At 41.1% G+C, this 19,563-nt stretch overlaps 1 protein-coding gene across 8 annotated transcripts in view; it reads left to right on the top strand.

Moving 5' to 3' along the window:
- celf2 (cugbp, Elav-like family member 2) overlaps nucleotides 1-19,563 on the top strand; it is a 224,305-nt gene that overhangs the window by 182,052 nt on the left and 22,690 nt on the right. For all 8 annotated transcript variants that reach the window (XM_044344112.1, XM_044344110.1, XM_044344108.1 and 5 more), the window contains 2 exons: nucleotides 1,017-1,151; nucleotides 10,022-10,101. In XM_044344112.1, coding sequence (XP_044200047.1) covers nucleotides 1,017-1,151; nucleotides 10,022-10,101 — 215 coding nt within the window. The remainder of the gene's footprint in view (nucleotides 1-1,016; nucleotides 1,152-10,021; nucleotides 10,102-19,563) is intronic.

Below are 19,563 nucleotides of genomic sequence, written 5' to 3'. Positions count from 1 at the left end.
GATGAACACCGTAGAAAAATTCATGCTGTGATTTGGTATCAAAAACTTTTTATATTTGGAGATTTCTGTAATAACTGCATTTTTCTGCGATTGGATGGCGAGAGCTTCTGTTCTTGAAATTGCTCAATAACCCCCCTGGTTGTCAGTATATCTAGTTACGCCAGACATCCTCTGAACGCCTGAGGTTTCTAGTTTGTAGTTGTAAAGTTTCATGAGGCTGTGATTATCCTGGAGGTCGCAATAGTTCATTTAATACGGTGAGGTCAAGTTTCAAAAAAATGGTCTCACTACAATGAAATGGCTACTATGGGGACTAACATCAGCACACATGAATACAGTTTGGCCCATTGAATCCACAAGAAACTGCATGGGATTAGCATAAAGTTGGCATGTCTGTAAAGGGGAGACTTGTTGGTAACCATTGAACCCATTTTCATTCAGATATCTTGAGGTGAGGCCAATATTTAGCCTAAATTTGGAGTGGTATTTAGCCTCCTTCCTGACAAGCTAGCATGACATGGTCCTTAGGTCATCTAGTTTCATATGATACCAGAATCTTCACTGTAGCTTTAAAACTGAACCTGTTACTCTGCCTCTGAAAGACAGTAATGTCATCCGAGGATGCCGGCGTGCTTGTGGAGTTTAAGAGGTCAAGAAAAAAAACTCAAAATTCTCTGATTTCAGCAGCTCAAATGTGAATATTTCTGGTTTCTTTAGTCATCTATGACAGTAAACTGAGTGTCTTTGGGTTGTGGACTGGTTGAGGACGTCATCTAGAGATTTGGGAAACAGTTATCGGCATTTTTCACCATTTTCTGACATTTTATAGACCAAACAACTAATCGAAACCAAGACAGCAATCAAAAGATTAATTGATAATGAAAATAATCCTTAATTGCAGGCCTAGTACATTCCAATGCAGATATACACCTCAGAGGACATATTGGACATAAAATGTATTACTCATTCATATTCTCTTTCTTCTTCTTCTTCTTCTTTTTCCTTGACCCCTGCAGCTGTTGAAGACAGGAAGTTGTTCATCGGCATGGTGTCAAAGAAGTGCAACGAGAACGACATCCGGGTCATGTTCTCTGCGTTCGGACAGATCGAGGAGTGCCGGATCCTCCGAGGGCCCGACGGACTCAGCAGAGGTGTGTGTGTGTGTCGCTCCGGCTCACTTCCATCGCACACTTTAACACTCCTCGTGTGAATATTATATCACCAGGACGGCCTCCAGAAGCCGCTGCGGTTCACTGTGTCGACTTGTGTCATGATGTCAAAGTCTCGAAGGAAGTATTTACCTCGTCTGTGTGACAAGAGGTGGCTGGTTGAAGATGGTTTCTGAGTATAAACAACTTTTTACATTAAATTAACTGACGATAAGTAGAATGGGCTCATTATTTTTAGGGTAATATAGCCACAGAATCTTGGCATTTATCTATATTTATTGTCATTATTTTTAAAAAATCAAGACAGAGTTTTAGTTTAACCATTTATTGCATTTTTTTTTATTTACTTTGAAGTATTTTGCTGCATGATCAGCAGCTCATTCTCCTCACTGTCACTGGAAGTTTTTGCCTGAGCCGTCAATGTCACAAGAAGACGTTGTTTACTATAAACTGTGGTGATTAGTGTCTTCTTGCAGCAGGAAACATAAAAACTTTTGGGGACATAAACTTTGGGAGACAGATCTGCTCCTTTTTTTTAAAAAAAAAATCTGGATATTTTATTTGGGAAAATCAGTAATAACTGAAAGAGATGTGCCTTAAATTATGTGTTTCCATCTAATGTCAAGTGAATTTTAAGGGAACTTTTGAAATGTCTTAGGCGTCTTTCCATCAACTGGTTTGGAGCGAATTAACTAGACACTGCAAAGCGTAGTTTCATCAGAAGCTGGCAGTATAAGCTTCTTCTTCTACTCTGTTTATTTACTCATAAACAGAGAAGAAGAAGTAGAGGTTGTGAACCTTGGCCACCTACGAGAGACAAAATGGAGAGACGTCTTCAGGAATTAGTTTCAATTAGACGAGTTGTAATTGTTCTCTCATGTCAGCGAGTGTTGGTCGTGTTTTAATGCCGACCGTAGAAACAGCTGATCAGTCAGAACTTATTCAGCAAAAGTTTCCATCTTCCATTTAGTGCATTTAACTCGTTTGAAAAAGGCAAAAAAAAACACCTCAAAAACCAAGAAATTGAGTTTATTCAAAATTTGTCATTGCCATCACCGTTTTCTAATGCGATACTTCAAAATGCAGATAAAATACGTTCATAAACATATCACCAAATCCTCATCATCATCACTTTTGGCTTCTGTGACCTTAAAACAAAGCAATATCTACTTGTCACAGGTTAATTCAGTTACCAAGTGATTTTCCCCTTTGCAGATCGTTAAATTTGAATAATCTGAAGCTATAAAACTTGAAAATAGCAGTCATTGTTTTTAAAATGTTATATTTTTTATTGAAATACACATTTTGCATCGTATCCTATCAGTTAATCATCTTGTGACCCTTCAGATTCGATTGGTCCCCGCTGGAAACCAAATGATGTTTGTTTTCTCCCAAAACACAGTTGAATTTGTCCAGATTACATAAATTCATCAAGTCAAGTTTCAGGCCGTTAAGTTATAGGATTCAAGTATTTCGCTTTCATGCATATTGACTATAAAAACCCCAGTTGAATGACTTTGCAGTGCAGCCCAGCATTGAACCAAACCAAACCGAAAATACCAACTAAAACCAACTAATTACCAACCTGCTGTTGCCTCGTGTATTAAAATTAGCAGTTGTTTTTTTTAAAAATCCCTTAGAAATTATGACTCTTTGATACTGAAAATGAAATTAAGCTTTTATATTTCATTCTATGTGTATTCGGGATGATTTGTATCAGAAACTATTTTCAACCATCTGCTTCTTGAAATACGGTCAAGGAACAATGTTTATTACAGTCAAAAATGTAAATACCGGTGAATTAGAGCGACATCTTGAGGCTGTCGTGGCCACTGTGAATACATGCTTCTTCCTTTTCGCTCTATATATATCCTTTCCCTCTCTCTCTCTCTTTCTTTTTTCTTCTCCCCCTCTTGCTCTCTCAGCCGCCCCCCTTCCTCCCTCCTCTGACCTCCTAACCTCCGTTCATATCCTTCACCTTCCCCGCCGTTCCAGTTTAGCCTCACTGTAAGCCGGTCCTAAGCTCGTTTGATACTTCCAAAGTGAGGGTGAGGACACTTTTAAACCTGCAGTCCAAATCAGGAGACAAATCGCTGCTCTGTTGCTTTTATGCATTTGGGATGTTGATGTTATACACAGCAGAAAGTCACTTTCAAAGCCAAGTTATAGCAGCCATGTACTAAAGAGGAAACAAGCATAAAGGATCAGTTTCATCAGTGTCAGCTAACATACTCATATCTTAAATGAGTTACAAAGGGTTTTGCAGAAAGAAAGAAGAGAAAAAAGATGAGAAAGTGGATGCAAATATAAAATTATAATATTTGGAAGACAAAGTAGTAGGGATACGTATAATTTTAAATGTTTTTATAATGTTGAAACAATACCAAAGTTGCAAGATGATGCTATTTGGAATACTTTACTTTGAGGGATATAAACAAACCCTTTGTAGAAGTTCTTAAAGGATAGGTTCACAATTTTTCATGTCTGTCTTAAAACAATAGTCAGGTGGGAGATGGGAGACAAAGTGTACAGTTCTCCTTTAGTGCAAAAATGTATTAAAAGTTTATGTAAGGCTAATATGAAGATGCAGCGTTCCATATTTGTCAGATGAAGTGGATATCTTTCAACGTTGTGCTAAATTCCCAGTTTTTGTTACCATCCTTCCACTGCAGCTCAACAAAAGGAGGGAAATATATACGAAAAAGAAAGTAACTTTGGAAGATATCCACTTGATTTGACTAACTCGGACTACTGAAGCATCATATTAGCTTTAGATAAACTTTTAAGTGCATTTTTAACAAAATGAGGACTGTGGATTTTGTCCACCGTTACAAGGGTCAATATGAACAGGAGAAATGAATGCGATGAGAAAAAAACTCCTTTAAATGTTAATTTGGGCACCTGACTATTGTTTTAAGACAGACTTGAAAATATGTGAACCTTTCCTTTAATCCTTTCATTTCTACCTAAATTAGAAAGTGTAAGATCAAACAGCAAGTTAAGACATATTCAACACTCGATGCTACAGACACGTTTCAGTTGGTACCAAAAACATATTGAGGTCTAAGGACATGTTCAGACCAAATCCGGCAATGCGTGAAAAATGGCAGCCCTCCCATTCTTTTGAATGGGGCAGTGAGTTTACACTGCAGGGTGGGGACCGCATAGGGCTCAGCAGAAAACCACAGCAGTTGAACCAGAATCAACTTCTGCTGGAACGCAACCCGACATCAAGCTACGGTAACCAGTCACATACAGTACATGCAACCACACATTCCTGGTGGATTGCTTTGTAACGTAAATGCATGTATTCGACTGTTTACCGTCATGATAAAAGATAAAACAGTTGCAGTGTTGTAACTTGAACTTTCCAGAGTTGTAGAATCCTCTCTGTGAGTATTACAAACCGCTGTGCAGTGTTTTGGCTTCTGAAAAACCCTTAAACGCATTAACTCCAAATCGACTTCCTGGATCATATTTCAATGTCTCACCGCTACCTCATACTACACATCACCACCACCGAAGTGCCAGATTGCTGCAGGATTTGGTCTGAATGCCTCCTAAAGCCCAGCTCTAGAAATCAGAATTTCAGGCAAACCATAAAGATAACTGAAAAGCCACATGAAGTCCTTGTAATGCAGCCATTCTCAATTTCTTTACACAACTGGTGAAGAAAGTAAACCACTCTGAAACTTGGCGGGAGGCTGTTGCAAAGTCACGGAGCGACAACGGCAAATAATCCATGATGACAGGAGCAAATTTGATCATGACTCCGAATGTGGCAACATCTCAAAAAAGCTAAAAGTTGCCTCACTTGATTTGGAGAAGGGTTTGAGCTGCCAGCACACACACACACACACACACACAGGAGAAAGCAAACAGTTCAACTCCATGTATTCGTGGCATGTTTGCTTCATGTAATTGGTGCAAAGTGCTGCTGGGCTATGTTAGAAACCAGTTACAGACCCATTAACGAAGTGTCAAACCGATTGATTTGGGTGACGCCTGACTGATGTGCTCGGACTTGAGAATAGCTGCTTTAAACAAATGCTCAAAGTCGCCATTTCAGTGGATCAGAAAGTCAGCGTCTGACCAGGTTTGCCAAGTACTCGACCATAAATCAGTCACCTCATTGATCAATCCAATCTCGACTATCGCACCTCTATAAATAGCCTTCATAGTAACAGAGAGACCCTTTCCATCATCAGCCTTTCCTCACCTCAAACATCCCCCCTACCTCCCCCCCTACACTCCCTCCCCTTTCTCCCCTTTGTGGTTTCTATGTGCTGAGGAGATGGAGGGGCTTTTCGAAACCCAAACTCTCTATCCTCCTATTCCTCCTCCTCCTCCTCATCCTCCTCCTCCTCCTCCTGTCACTCGAGCTGTCGCTGTCATCGTCATACAGGTTCGATGTGGAACTGTCGGTCATGTATATATTTTTTTCTGTGGTTGTCAAACGTTATGGATGTTTTATCGTTGACTTGAGTCTTATTTTCTCAATGTACCTTCTCTCTCTCTTTTGTTCCTCAAGGTTGTCTCTATCTAGAACCTTTGCCTTAAACCAAAAAGAAACCAACTCAAACTCCCATGTTCCTTTGCTTCTCCAAACAGCACCGCCCTCCCTGTATCTATCTGTTCACCCTGGCTGTCCTAGAATCCTCTCTTGCATCAATTTGTCCTCTTTTTCCCAGACATCCCACATCGGCCCTCCTTCCCTCCCTTCCCTCCGTTTTCCATCTTCCATCCCTCCCTTTTCAGCTCCTCTCTTTTGTCCTCATGAATATTTCAGACGCGATGGCCAAATCCTCGTTCCTGTAGAACTAATATAAACCACTTAACGGCTGATGCAAGTCAAACAGGAAAAAGCTGGTAGTCCGGTTTGATCCTGGCTAGTAAATAAACAGCCCCTAACCAGGTTGGAAATAAATAGGTCTTTAAGGATTTCTACATGCATGCAAGTCCCAGAGGCCTTCAGTCCCACCTTGCTATGCTGCTGAGCTCCTATTAAACCGGAGTATCAATCAGAAGAGCGCTCCGCCATCCCGCTATTAATAAAATATGGATCACACCACCAGTGGATGGCTGGGCCTGGGGAGCTACCCTACTTTCATTAAAGGACTGTTTGGTTCTCCACTGATGACAGAATGCGGCCCGTGAGGTATTTTTAGTGCGCAAGCCACTTCCCATCTCCTCTAAGACACGCAACAACCAGCCAGAAAGCACGGCTTTACTCAGAGTTTTCATTATTATTATCAGCTTCGGCTTTAATGAATCAATGCTCAGGCGCTGAGGAATTCTTTATTTAGGAGCATCAATGGGATCGACCTGCAGAAACCGGCTAAAAATAGACAAATTAAAAAACCCGTCTTGCAGAGAGACCCAGGAGATTCCATCAGATGACGACCAATGACGTTGTAGCTGACCGGTTTATAAATAGATCTAGGACCAGTCTGGAGGGCTAACCCAAATGGAAGCCCCTCCTTCTAACTGATGCACATTTCTGGGGCAGGAGAGGATGGGGCAACCTCTTGGAAAATAAGGAGTTAAATGACAGATTGTGGCCCGTCTAAAATAGACAGTCCCCTGAATCAGTTGGAAAAAATGACCCCTTTTTTCAAATGTCCTATCTACAGTAACAGCAGCTAGCACAGCAGCCCCGGCACTGTAAAGGACACATAAAAATGTTTACTAGGTCAGCGCCAGAGAATCTGATAACCTTCAGTCTCTTTATATTACTTTCTTGCCTCTGTAATGTTAAGTCAGTAAGGCAGTTTTATATAAAAGCTGAGTAAATTGACTTACAGTGGCCAAGGACATTAAAATGGAGAAAAAAAAGGAGATCAAAAGCAAATCCCTATACCTAAAAAAGGACAATCATTTTGACTTTGAATGCTCTAGATATCAGTTTGAAAGTCTGAGCTTAGTTTAAATTGATTAACTTATCTATAGATTGATGGAGGTGATTTAAAAGGTTTTGCAGACTTCTAAAAACTTCATTTTTAAGTGTTGACTTGCACTTTATTTTCCAGTTTCATCTCTTTTGTTAAGAAAAACTTCTTGAGAGCCAAAGTTTAGTCAGCCTACCAAGTAAAATAGGGTTTTAGGGCTGTTTTGAGTCCTCATAGCATCTCTGGTCGTTGTTCATTGCCTTACAAAATGACCCATATGAATGCTTTCTGATCTTTTGGCATCATTCTTCCAAACTATCCCTAGTGTCCGCAACAGTTCATGTGGGCATTTCTGACCCGGTGACCCCCGTGGCTAATCTTAAATTTAGGAAGCTAAAAGTATGTTTTTAAGGTTACAGAAAGATCATGGTCATGGTTAAAATAGACAAACACTGACCTTTTGGTCAGAGAGAGTCAGATACCTCGTGCGACCAACCGTTCCAACCACATATCCCAACGTCCTCCCTAAAGAGAGTTTGCCTCGTTAAAAACAATGGTATGTTACTTCTGCTTTTGCTTTGCTGAGAGCGGAAAGTCTTTATTCACACAGCCGCAAGGGGTCGATTGTTAAGAAAACAACAGCAAAATATGGGTCATTTCAAGTGTATGAAGAAAAAAAAAACACAATGCTTTTCTTTTTAAGACTTTTTCTGGCGAAGCACACTTGCATCTTTACTTTTTGCATCAGGCACATTTTTGCTAGAAACGTAATACATCATGAGAAAATCATAACATATTTGGCAAGTTGCAAAAATATTGATATTTAACGTATGAGTGAAATGCTCAGTGACGACGTAGTTCTTGTTTTTCTCACCAAAATGTCTGATCTTACAGTGCAATATCCGACAATGACAATAGTAGCACTATGTTTGGGAAAGACAATGGTCTTGGAGTACCCACACACTGAATCAGAGCTGCTTTTGCTTTTATTTACGAGATTTAGACCAACTACAGGTCTTCCTCAGGCAAAACAAGATCTGTAGACGGTCGAAAACGTCGCAAATGAAAGTGAAGGCAGCTCTGATTCAGCCTGCGGGTACTCCTTGTGTCTAGTTCAACGTCTAAATCTAACCACACTCACAGGATGTGAACCGCCATCCATCTCAACCGTCTCACTCCGACTTCAGAGCGATATATATATAAACGTAGCGCTTCCTTTGAAAAAACACATTACACATGAACGTAATCCAGGGAGCAATAGAACAGAATTGGGAAAACAATTAAGCAGTAAATGGTTGTAATTTCTTGGAGACAGTGTTGGATGTACACAATAAGAGGGGTTTTTTTTCCTGCTACAAATGTGGTCAAACAAGAAAAATTGGCAAAAGAGAATCCTTGATTACTCTCAAGGAAAAAAAACCTCCTGCATGATAGCGGATTTAAACAGGAGAGAAACTGACCGTCCGTCACTCTCGGCCTCGTTCTATCACAACATCGCAACAGCTGGCTTCTGATAGAGGTGGAAGAGGACAAGGATCTATTCCTCAGCACGTCTCTCCTTCATTTTCTCAATCTCTTCCCCTTTCTCTGTTGCATTATCCTCCCCATTATCCATCCTTCTTCACACCTATCTTGTCCCTTTCTACTCTCATCCCATCCTCACAGCCAGGGAGAGTCTATCTGATGACCTCGACTATTGGTTTTTTCCTCTGTAGCCAAGCCACAACTCAGCCAGTCGAACCTGAACATGTGTGTGTGTGTGTTTGTGTGTGTGTGTGTGTGAGCATGTGTGTAATCAGTTCAGGCCTGGCTGCGCTAACATGGCTTGGTGAGTTTGTTAGCATATTATTAGCCTGGGGGGTTGTTGAAGCACTTCTCACATTATCTCCTCTAATCACTCCCTAACCAAGCAGACAAACACAACCTTGCATCACACCCAAACCCCACAAACAACCAATAACAAACCCCCCCCCCCCCCCCTCTGAAACGGCCTCCGGCTGCATCCAATCTTGATTGGCTAAAATCAGCGTCAGTCACGCGGGATGTCAACCACACCTTCCCTCGCATCTCTTCCTCTCTCTTCTTCGTCTCTCTGTGGTACTGAATTAATATGATTTTCTATCTGGTTCCTGTCTTCCTGAGCCCCTGCAGATGTTTTGTCGCGGCTCACCCCGCCCCACCGCCGCCACCGCCTCCACCGCCTCCACCGCCACCACCGCCACCGCCACCACCGCCACCGCCACCGCCACATAGCTTTCCTGTCTGACAAAGAGAGGAAGAGGGCACCCAATAAGGCGCACAATACAGGCCCAAATCACTTTCATGCAAATTCGGACTGATTAGCAATGTTGAATTGTTGAAAGAGAGAGAGAGAGCAGTTGAATTCAGGTATGACTAATTCGGTCAGCGCGTAGGAAGGAGCGAGAGGGGGAAAAAATATAAATAAATAAATAAATAAATAAATAAATCAAAGATGGTGACAGAAAGAGACGAGGAAGAGGGGAGGCGGGGAAGGCATCAACATCCAATCCAAAATGACCTGGATGGTGATTGTCTCAGATGTCCTGTGGTGGTGGCTGTGGATGGACGGACGGGGGTGGTGGGGGTGGAGGGGGGCGAGGAGGTGGGACGGGGGGGGTCGGGGAGGGTGGTTGTGTGGTTGTCATGACACTGTGCTTGTTTTTTATTTTTTTATTTATTTTTTATTTTTTGGCTGTTGTTGTTTTCCACAGCGACTGAGAACACTGTTGTCTGCCTGTTCTCTGTATCAATCTCTGTTCTGGGTCTGTTTTGGGTTTTTTTATAACGACGACGTGTCCAACCCTTTTGTCTTTGTTTTTGTTCTTTCTTGTCTTCCCTCCTCCTCCTCTTCCTCCTTCTCCTCCTCCTGCCCTTCTGCCCTCCCCTCCACTTGTCCCTCCATCCCTCCCTTCCCCTCCCTTCCCCTCCCTCCCCTCCCTACAGGATGTGCGTTTGTCACGTTTTCCACCAGAGCTATGGCACAGAATGCAATCAAAGCCATGCACCAGTCTCAGACTATGGAGGTACTGTACTCTTGCCCTTTCTTCAACTCTCTCTTTCTCTCTCTCTGCCTCTCTAGCTCCATTTTATACATCCACTACACTCTGTAAATGTGCTGGTAATTGAATATGTCTCATGTTTGAATAAGCTCCTGAGTAACATTTCCATAAAAGTCAAGACTTACCACTTACTAGGTAGAACCCGGTAATATTTCTGTAACACTTCCAACACCTCTTAAGTCTGAATTGAATGTCATCACATAAACATAAAGGCTACGGCATCACAAGGTTAATATGCAGAGAGATATTAAAAGAGCGTCTTATTTTACAGTGTAATAAATTCAACATGTAATTCTTATACCTCTCAGCTTTCTAGCTCTTTTTTTTTGGACACTGAAAGTCCACTTATTTGCCTTCCAGTCATGCCAACAAAATAGTTTTCATATAATATGCAAGCAAATACAAATTAAACCACACATCTTGTCATTTTTAAACTATGCTTTGGCACCGTTGGACTGTATAAAATAGTAATAAACATATAATATACAAAACTATATACTGTTAGACCTTTGATTTGGAGAAACAGTGACACAAAGAATCTTTTACTCTGCTGTGTACAGCTGGATTATAATTATATAAGTGTCTAGTGATAAACGAGCACACCAGCTAGAGTTCTACTACCAGACTTGAACCCAACAGGTCTTGGCAAAATATTAAAGGTTAGTTCATTAAGTTGCATAAAGGTTCAGGTTCAAACGGGGTTCGTGTTTGGTTATTTTCAGCTGTAAATCACTCAGAAATTTGTCTCTGATTGTGCCAACGCTCTTGTGTCCAGAAATGTCATGTGTCGCATTACAGCGGGAAGAAGAGTTTAGCCAGTGAATTGCAGTAGCTCGACAAGCTCTCGTTATCCGATCTGTTATTTATGGAAAATAAATCAACACAACTAGATCCTCGGATATCAGATCGGGTTCATATCTCATGTTTGGCAGCACCGGTCCGGTTGGGTTCGACGAGGTCGGGTCGTAAACATGTGATACGTGAGACGGCTCGGGTCAGGTCAGTCCTGTCGTGTTTGCACGGAGCCGATATGGGACTTTTAAGTAACTTTTAAAAGACAAACAAACATTGCTTTAACAGAGGCCAGCGACGTTAGAGTGTCGGTGTCTTTCTTTTTTCTTCTTCTCTGCCGACTTTTGACGAAATCAACGCTGTCACCTTCATTATTTGGTCGCAAATCTCCAAAGTTTTGGCAGTGTCTCTAAACTGTGACATAAATAGCAGCACTTTTGACACAATGGGCAGGTGGTGTCACAGAAGACCTCATCAGCTGCACGGTGACCCCGGCGGCACCGTAACGGAGACCCCGGCGGTAGCTCCTTTGTGTTCCTCAGGTTTTTGGGGGCACCCGTTGTCAACATTGTCAAGCCGGTGACAGGGCAGGATGACAGGACTGGTGATTGGGAGAGAATTACATGGTGTGTGTGTGTGTGTGTGTGTGTATACGTGTGTGAGTCAGAGAAAGTGACAAAAAAAAAAAGTGGTAATAACAGGCTGTGGTGAAGAAAAAGAAAGTGGCGTTCACCCCCCGTAACCCCCTCATTAGAGCTGATCATGATAATCACGGCCGCTATTGATGCGCTCTGACCCTGACGTCGGGGGAAAAATGGATGCTCAATCCATCCGTCTGTCTGCGTGTGAGTGAGTAGGGATTTTCTGTTTATGTTGTCACTGTGAATATCAGTGAAGTGTCTGTGTTGATTTATATGGCCGAGCAGCAGCAGCAGAAGCAGCAGAAGCAGTAGCAGCAGCAGCATGTCTGTCTTTCAGAGAAGAAGAAGAAGTGACACTCTCCTCCGACAGCGTTAGTATTAAGCTAGAATTATCCTCGCTCTGAGCAGTTGTCTGCCACAATGGGCCTGCCAGTGTCCCTCGCTTTTATCAGGAGCACAGAAAGAAAAAAAAAAAAAAGAAAAAGCCTTAAACCATAACACAACGATATTGCAGTGGACAATGGCAAAATACCTTAATTTCCATTTGAAAACAAGCTGTCTAGCCCCAGGCGGACCTAAATTGCCGCATCCGTTTGTTAATGTTTCTCAGTTTTGCAATTTAAAAGTAATTACTTCGGGTCCGAATGAGGGAATGAGGTCTGGTAAATAGAGTTTGGTTATTGTCTTGGCTCAATTGCACCCCACTGTCTTAGATAGAGCAAGATTGTGTGTGTGCTTGTGTGTGTGCATGTGTGTGTTTTCCAGCACATGTCACAAGGAGAAAAGGAGGCAGCCCGGGCGCTGCATTTGTTGATGGCCCTGTCACTGTCATATCCATTCTCATTACGCTGTGACATTCAGGTACACACTGGCACACACTCTCTCTCTCACGCACACACACACACACACACACACACACACGTGCTCACTGAATGTCAGGCCGTAATGAAAGGTGATATGAGCGAGACAGGTAATTCACTGTCGAACCACTAAAGACACACACACAGGCGTGCACACGGAAACACAGAACTGGCTTCATTGTGTTGATTTGTACTTTACATTATTCACTCCCTTTTTATAAAAACTCATTTAGCTCTCAGCTCCCCTTGTGCCGCATCCCATCAACACTTATTTCTGTTTCCGCCTTCTTTCTTTCTTTCTTTTTTTTTTTTTTCCTCTTCCACGTAACACTAGAGGCCCACTCACACATTATCCTGCCCTCGCTGCACGCACACACACACACACACACACACACACACAAATCCCTAACCGTAAATGCACAATCGTTCAAGCGCATTTAGACGAGAGCTTAAGTAGAGCATGAGAAAAAACAGAGTGTCTGTTTAAATAGCGAACAAACACATCTGTCAACTTTAGTGAAGAGAGGAGACACAGATACAGAACAACTGATAGTGGGAAGAAAATATTAGATTAGGTTAATCAGGAGCTGAAACCCATATGTTTTTAAATGGAAAAATGGTAAATGGACTGTATTTATATAGCGCTTTTATAGTCTACCGACCACTCAAAGAGCTTTACAACACATGCCCGACGTTCACCCATTCACGCACAAATTCATACGTTGAATGCGAGGCCGTGCAAGGCCAACACGCTCATCAGGAGCGATACAGCGCCTTTTATCTAAAGCACTTTACAATGTTTCTAATGCTCACTCACCCATTCACACACTCACACTCACACACACTGATGGCACAGACGCTAGAGCAATTTAGGGGTTCGGTATCTTGCTCAAGGACGCTCCGACATGCGGACTGGAGGAGATGGGGATCGAACCGCTGACCTTCTGATAAGTGGACTACCTAGTCTGACACAGCTGCATAAACAAAGGGAGTCATAGTCAGTCTGACTTAAAGCCTTTGCAAGTCAGTTGTATGTAGCGTATAAAACTGGGATCAAAAAGTAAGCTGAGGCATATTATCACATTTCATATACAGTAGCACATTCAAAGTGCTTTACGAGTATGTAAGTGGCATAAAATGAGTAAAACAGAGTAAGACGGAAAACAAAAATAAGGATGAAGACCTGTCGTTGAACTTAACAGCAAATTTAAGGATTAAGATGAGATCAGTAAATTGTAAAGTGGAAACAAATGTTTCCTAAGATTGATGTTCCTCTCTTGACTCGGTAGACTCATCATGCAAGTCTTTTGTGCGTAACGCGTTTCACGGACGACAGACTTTTAAAAACCTGTACCGAGAACTTGGATTTGGCGTGCAAACTCCTTCAGAGTCTCATGTTTTGCTATTAGTAGTTGAATATATCACATGCTTTGACATTTAAAGGCTACGTGAGTGATAAATAGACGAGATAGAGATGCTTCAGAGCACATAAAATCTATGAGAGATTGATTTTCAAGGTAAACAGACCGGAGCTTATAAGTTCAGTTTGCGTGTGTGTGTGTGCGTCTGAAGCATTTTGGGAAAGATGGGAAGTGATGTGTAATGTTCTCTTCACGCTTGTCTCAGACAGTTGGCTTCGAGGAGCGGAGTCAGGGTTATTAACCGATTGAACTCCCGGTTAAGTCAAGTCTGTAACTTCTGTCTCAGACAAAAGTTTGACGGGTTTTTTTTTTTGTGAGGCGAGGTAAAAATCACAGCCTAAGGCAGGTGCTGAGGTGTATTTTCACAGCATGACGAATGTTCCATATGGTGTAATTACATAATTGTAAATTTAGATACCATAATTATGCCAGGTGCTTATTTTTTTCTGTCTGCAGCATCATTTTCAGACTATAGGTTGTCAGTCAGGTCGGCCTACACGGACCCACCTGTCAGTCACAGGTGCAGGGTGATGTCAGGATATCATCAAACATACCTCATCATCACACAGTTTGACTTATAACACAGTAGACATACAACACAGATGAAATATGTAATATGCGCTGCAGGGAAGAAGGTTTTAAAAGGGGACAATTTACCTGCTAACTGAAACCAAAATCAACCATATGTCAGTCTTTGATGATCCAAACTTGATCGTATGTGCTGTAGAAGAAGAAATGTATAAAGGTGTGGCATTTTTTAGTGTCGGAGACTTGTCTGAAAATTGTACAAAACAGGCAAAAATAACATTTCAGAGAGGAGTGTTTTCCCTGTAGAAACGTCTCCTGGAGAGAAAGCTTCCTGTGAGACTCCAAGCGCTTTTTTTTTTTTTTTTTTTCTTAAGATGTGAAAGTTGGGAGACTGTCTGCAGCTAAAAATCTCTCCTGAAATACTTTTAAAAATACATCAATGCTGCACCACCAACACTGAGTTAAAGACATGTTATTGCAACAATATATGAATCCAAAGACCATTTAAGACAAAATAGCAACAGATTTTTTACTCTATAAATAAGTTTTCTCATGTTGGATAACACTAGTTGCTCTTTATTAATAAATTTAGCGTATTTTGTGTGTAATTGTGGGTGTAATTGCCCCCAGCTCCATTACTCTTTGCAGTAAAATTGATCCAATGACAAAAAAAATGCAGAAAATTACAGTTGTCTTGTTTTGTAGATGCATTTTTGGGGAGCGATCACTATCAGTGTTAACCTCAGTGAAAAATTACCATAGTGTTTCCTGTGAGTGCTTCACAGTAAAATCCACCCTGTGTTTTTTGTCAGTCGAATGCTTTTAGTGTGAAACAGCAGCAGCAGCAGGAAGTGTTTGGTTTGCATTAGCGGCAACTTAACACAGCTCTGATATGGCGGTATGAAAGTGAACAGGAAATAATGAGGCTAATATCAAAGAAATCACCATGGGGCTTGTTTTTAAAAAGCAATTTGCAAGCACTGCTTATATGCCGATCACAAAGGCTGCCGGTACCGCTTTTCACAAATGATTTCCACTCGCAAATTGCTCATAAATTTGTGTGTCCTACAGTCACGCATGGGACGCGAGTGTAGTGTTAATGTTAGTGTTAGTGTAGTGTTGCAAATTTGGTGAAACGAGCCACTGGATTACACGTCGCCTGAGAATCCCTCATGCATGTGAAGGTAATCTGAGTCCAGTGTGGGAACGGCAGACTCCGCCACTCACAATAAAAACCAGTGTATAGATGAGTAATTACAGACTGTAAATACATTTACAGGTCCACTGTGTAAGATTTAGTGGCATCTAGTGGTGAGGTTGCAGATTGCAACCACCTGATAACCCCCCCCCGCCCCCCCTCCCCTTCCAAGCATACAGGAAAGGTCCTCTCTAGAGCCAGTGTTTAGTTTATGTGTTCTGGGTGACTATAGAAACATGGCGGTGCAACATGGCGTACTCCGTGGAGAAGGAATTGCTCCCTATGTAGACATAAAGGACTCATTCTATGGTAATGAAAACAAAATAATTCTTATTTTCATGAGGTTATACACTAATTAAAACATACTTATGAATATTATATTCCGTTTCTGCCAAGTTCGTTCCTCTAGATGCCACTAAATTCTACACACTAGACCTTTGATTGCCATTGCTGAAAGAAATGCAGACTATATATACTGTAAAAATGGGGTTTCATTCATTGTGCAAAAAAATTCCAATGTAGTGATGCATGGTTTTCCCGGACAGTGATGTTCTTTTGTTTCATCGTACTCATAGGCTCATTAGCACAACAGTCGGACATTGTTTGATATATAAAAGTTCAAGCTATTACTAATCTATGATGAAATATTAAAAATCCCCCTGAAGTAAAATCAATGGTGATTTGTTTCTTTGAGCGAAAGCAACAGATGGCAGAAGCTGCCACTTCCCTGCCACATGTTCTCATCATTTAATGGCAAAGTTGACCAGCGGGCCAGTCGCATAAAAAACACTCAGTATGCTGCTTTAAAGCGCAGCCAGTTTTCAGGGAGAACCACCAGCGGCAGGCGTAGAGGCCCCTGGCCCTCGGCCCCTCTCCCAGGGCAGGACTCTCATTCTGGGCTACGTTTCCCCCCTGCTCACTGGGTGTCAGCTGGAGTAATGAGATATTTAGCAGAGAGAGATAGGGAGCTCCTGTCTCAAGGGGAATCGACTGCAGCGGCGAGGCCCTAGACTGACACTCTCCCTCCGAATGCAATTCTCCCATCGTCTCCTCTCTTTTATCTGTCGGCGGCCAGAATAAAGAGGGAAAATGACTGGTGGAGAGACGGAGTAAATATGGCCGAGCTGCCGTCAGACAGCAGACATGCTCATTCAGCTGACAAAGTCGATCCCTGGCCCACAGAGGAGTGGTTGTTTGGTCACACACACACAGAAAAACACACATATAAGCGTACAGGTGCACTGTTAAAAACATTAAATTGTTTCAATTTTAAAAAATGAGTGACCAGGTTGTCTTAAAATTCTACATCAACTGATTTAGTAGTTGCTCTAATGTCAAATTGGCTGAACCTCAGGCTGTCCTCACTCCCCTTATTTAAACACCTTTGGCATTGTCACTGCATATCTTAGCTAGGAATTCAATATTCTAATTTCCACGATAATTAAGGCTAGAAAGCCAGAAATACCATTATTTGGCATGTTAGTGATAGTATACTGTACATGTTGTACTACATCTTTCATGAGAAAAAATGGTTTTACACAATATGATTTTCCTGTATATCAAAACATAGCAAATACATTAGTAGCCTACTATCAAAAAATGCACTAATAGCATAAAGTGTTAATCATGTAAATTTCATGGATTTTGACACTGTAAAATTTCCATTAAGATTAATATATTTGGAGTTTTGGCATAAGATATTTCAATCTGGCGGTGGGATTAACCGTAGTCTGTAAATAAAATAATGGATGTAGCCACGGTGACGTCGCCCGTTGGTTTGTGGACTCTGCATTTCGAAGCCTTGAGTTTGCATTTTGACTGTCGCCATCTTGGATTTTTGGAGCCAGAAGCAACCATATTTGGATGAGAGGGTGGAGCTGACAACAACGCTAGCGGCTAGCTGCTAGCTGCTAGCTTGGTCTAGCTTGGTCATTTACAGTGTAGGGTTAATGGTGATAATGCTAAAGCTAATGCTAATTGTCGCCAGCAAAAAATATGTACTTAAAAAATGTACTTACTAGAAAAAAACTGAACATCTGACTCCTTAGAGGGTCTTTTAGTACAAACAAACACTGAACAAGACTTTTTTAGGTGACCAAAATGTTACAATTAACTTTCATGAACTGTAAACACACTGAAATAGCAACGGCTACGGCTATAGTCTGTGAATCTGGGATTACAGCATAGGTTTTTTTGGTTCAGGTTTGTCAAAGGTGAGGATTTGTCACTGTATTTTATATCTTGGGCTCACCCTGGGCTCTAGTAACTTTTAGCAGGCTTTCTTTTTTTACTACTTTTGACATTTTATAATGAAATTATGAATAAATCAAAAAAGTATTCAATAGAATAACTTATAACAAGAATAATAAGTTGAAACACTACTTGTCTAACATATGCTCATAAAAGATGTAACTTAGATCACGTAACTTACTCACAAGTAGAAGAAAGAAGGGTTTAATGTAGTTTAAATTTAAATACAGTGCAGGCTGGGAAATATGCTAATTAGCAATCAACATTTTTGATCGTTCTGAAAGGGTTTTGCATTCATAACTCGTATTCATAACTTGTTTAATTGCATTGAGTTAATACTAAAAGATAAAGTTGATTTCAGTGAACTAATTGTGAGATTTTTTTTTTTTACAGTGTTTGTACTGATCTCTCACAACACTTTTACACCTCATACATGCACCTCTACACATTTTCACACTTCACCCGCAGTCACACACTCTTTGTGTCGCTCTAGCTGCAAAGTAGCCAAATCCCTTCCCTCCCCTGCTGAGTGCTGATCGTGCCTCAAACTAAATGTTTCAATCAAAAGGTTCTTATTCTCCTCTGGCAGATTGCCTTTCTTTTTTCGAAACGGATTTGCCCCTAGTTAGGCTTTGATTGCAGTGTGTGAGTAACGGTGTGGTGTGATAGATTATAAACTGTTTCAGCTTTGCAGTGTTTCAGCTGTTGTTGCAACTTCCATCAGGAGATTTTTCTGGGTTGTTTTTTTTTTTTTATTTTATTTTTTCTTTCATGTTGTAGTTGTTAGTAAGTGTGTGTCCTGGATGTCCAATATGATACCTACCTTGACTCAGTTCATTCATGTCTCACGCACACACACACACACACACACACACACACACACACACACACACACACACAGTGCAACTCTGTGGAATAGAAATTTAGTCAATTAGACACACCTCTTATGATCGTCCAAATCTCTAAATCTTTCCTCTTGCCCTCTCAACCTCTCTCTTTTTGGTCATCCCAATCTCTCTCTCTTTCTTTCTCTCTCTCATCTTTCTTTCTTTTCTGTCTTTCTCTCTCTTTCTCTCTTTCACACACACACACACTAACACACTAACACACACACACACACATCAAGTCTCTCTTTATATGAGATGATGAAATAGTTGGAGAACTCGGGAAATCTGTTTCTGGTGAAACCGTTCTGGACTCGGAGATAACTGAGCCCTTGTGGGGGAAAGAAGAAAGCCCACTGGCTTTAGAGTCAAGTTTCCTGTGTGACTCTGTATATGTGTGTATATGTGTGTGTGTGTGTGTCCTGTGTCACTGTGTGTGTGTATGTGAGAGAGAATTTTACAAAGCAGTTTTAATTGAGAGTAGATTTTAGTCTTTCTTTGCCGAAGAAAAAAGTTTGTTAATACAAAAATGTGCGTTTTTCAGCCTTTGTGGATGAACTTTATTAGACGCTTAAAGTACTTTAATCATTTTTTATGTATATGTGTGTTTTCTACCTGCTATCATCATATAAAGCCATTATATTTAAGTTTTAAGAGTGTGTTTATGTACATTTAGTGACTGAATAAGCAAAAAACAGCTTCTCTAACTCTCCTTTTCTCCCTTTTCCTCTTTTCTCTTCTTCTTCTTCTCCTTTTCTCTCCTCTCTCATCCCTTTTTTTTAATCTTTTCCTCTTCCTGGTTTCTTCTCATCTTCTCATCCAACCTCTACTCTCATCTCCTCCTCTTCCTTT

Source organism: Thunnus albacares, chromosome 23 (genome assembly GCF_914725855.1).
Source record: "Thunnus albacares chromosome 23, fThuAlb1.1, whole genome shotgun sequence".
In the NCBI taxonomy this organism is placed as follows: domain Eukaryota; kingdom Metazoa; phylum Chordata; class Actinopteri; order Scombriformes; family Scombridae; genus Thunnus; species Thunnus albacares.
The sequence above is the reverse complement of the archived record's forward strand: the minus strand, read 5'-3'. Positions and strand labels throughout refer to the sequence as shown.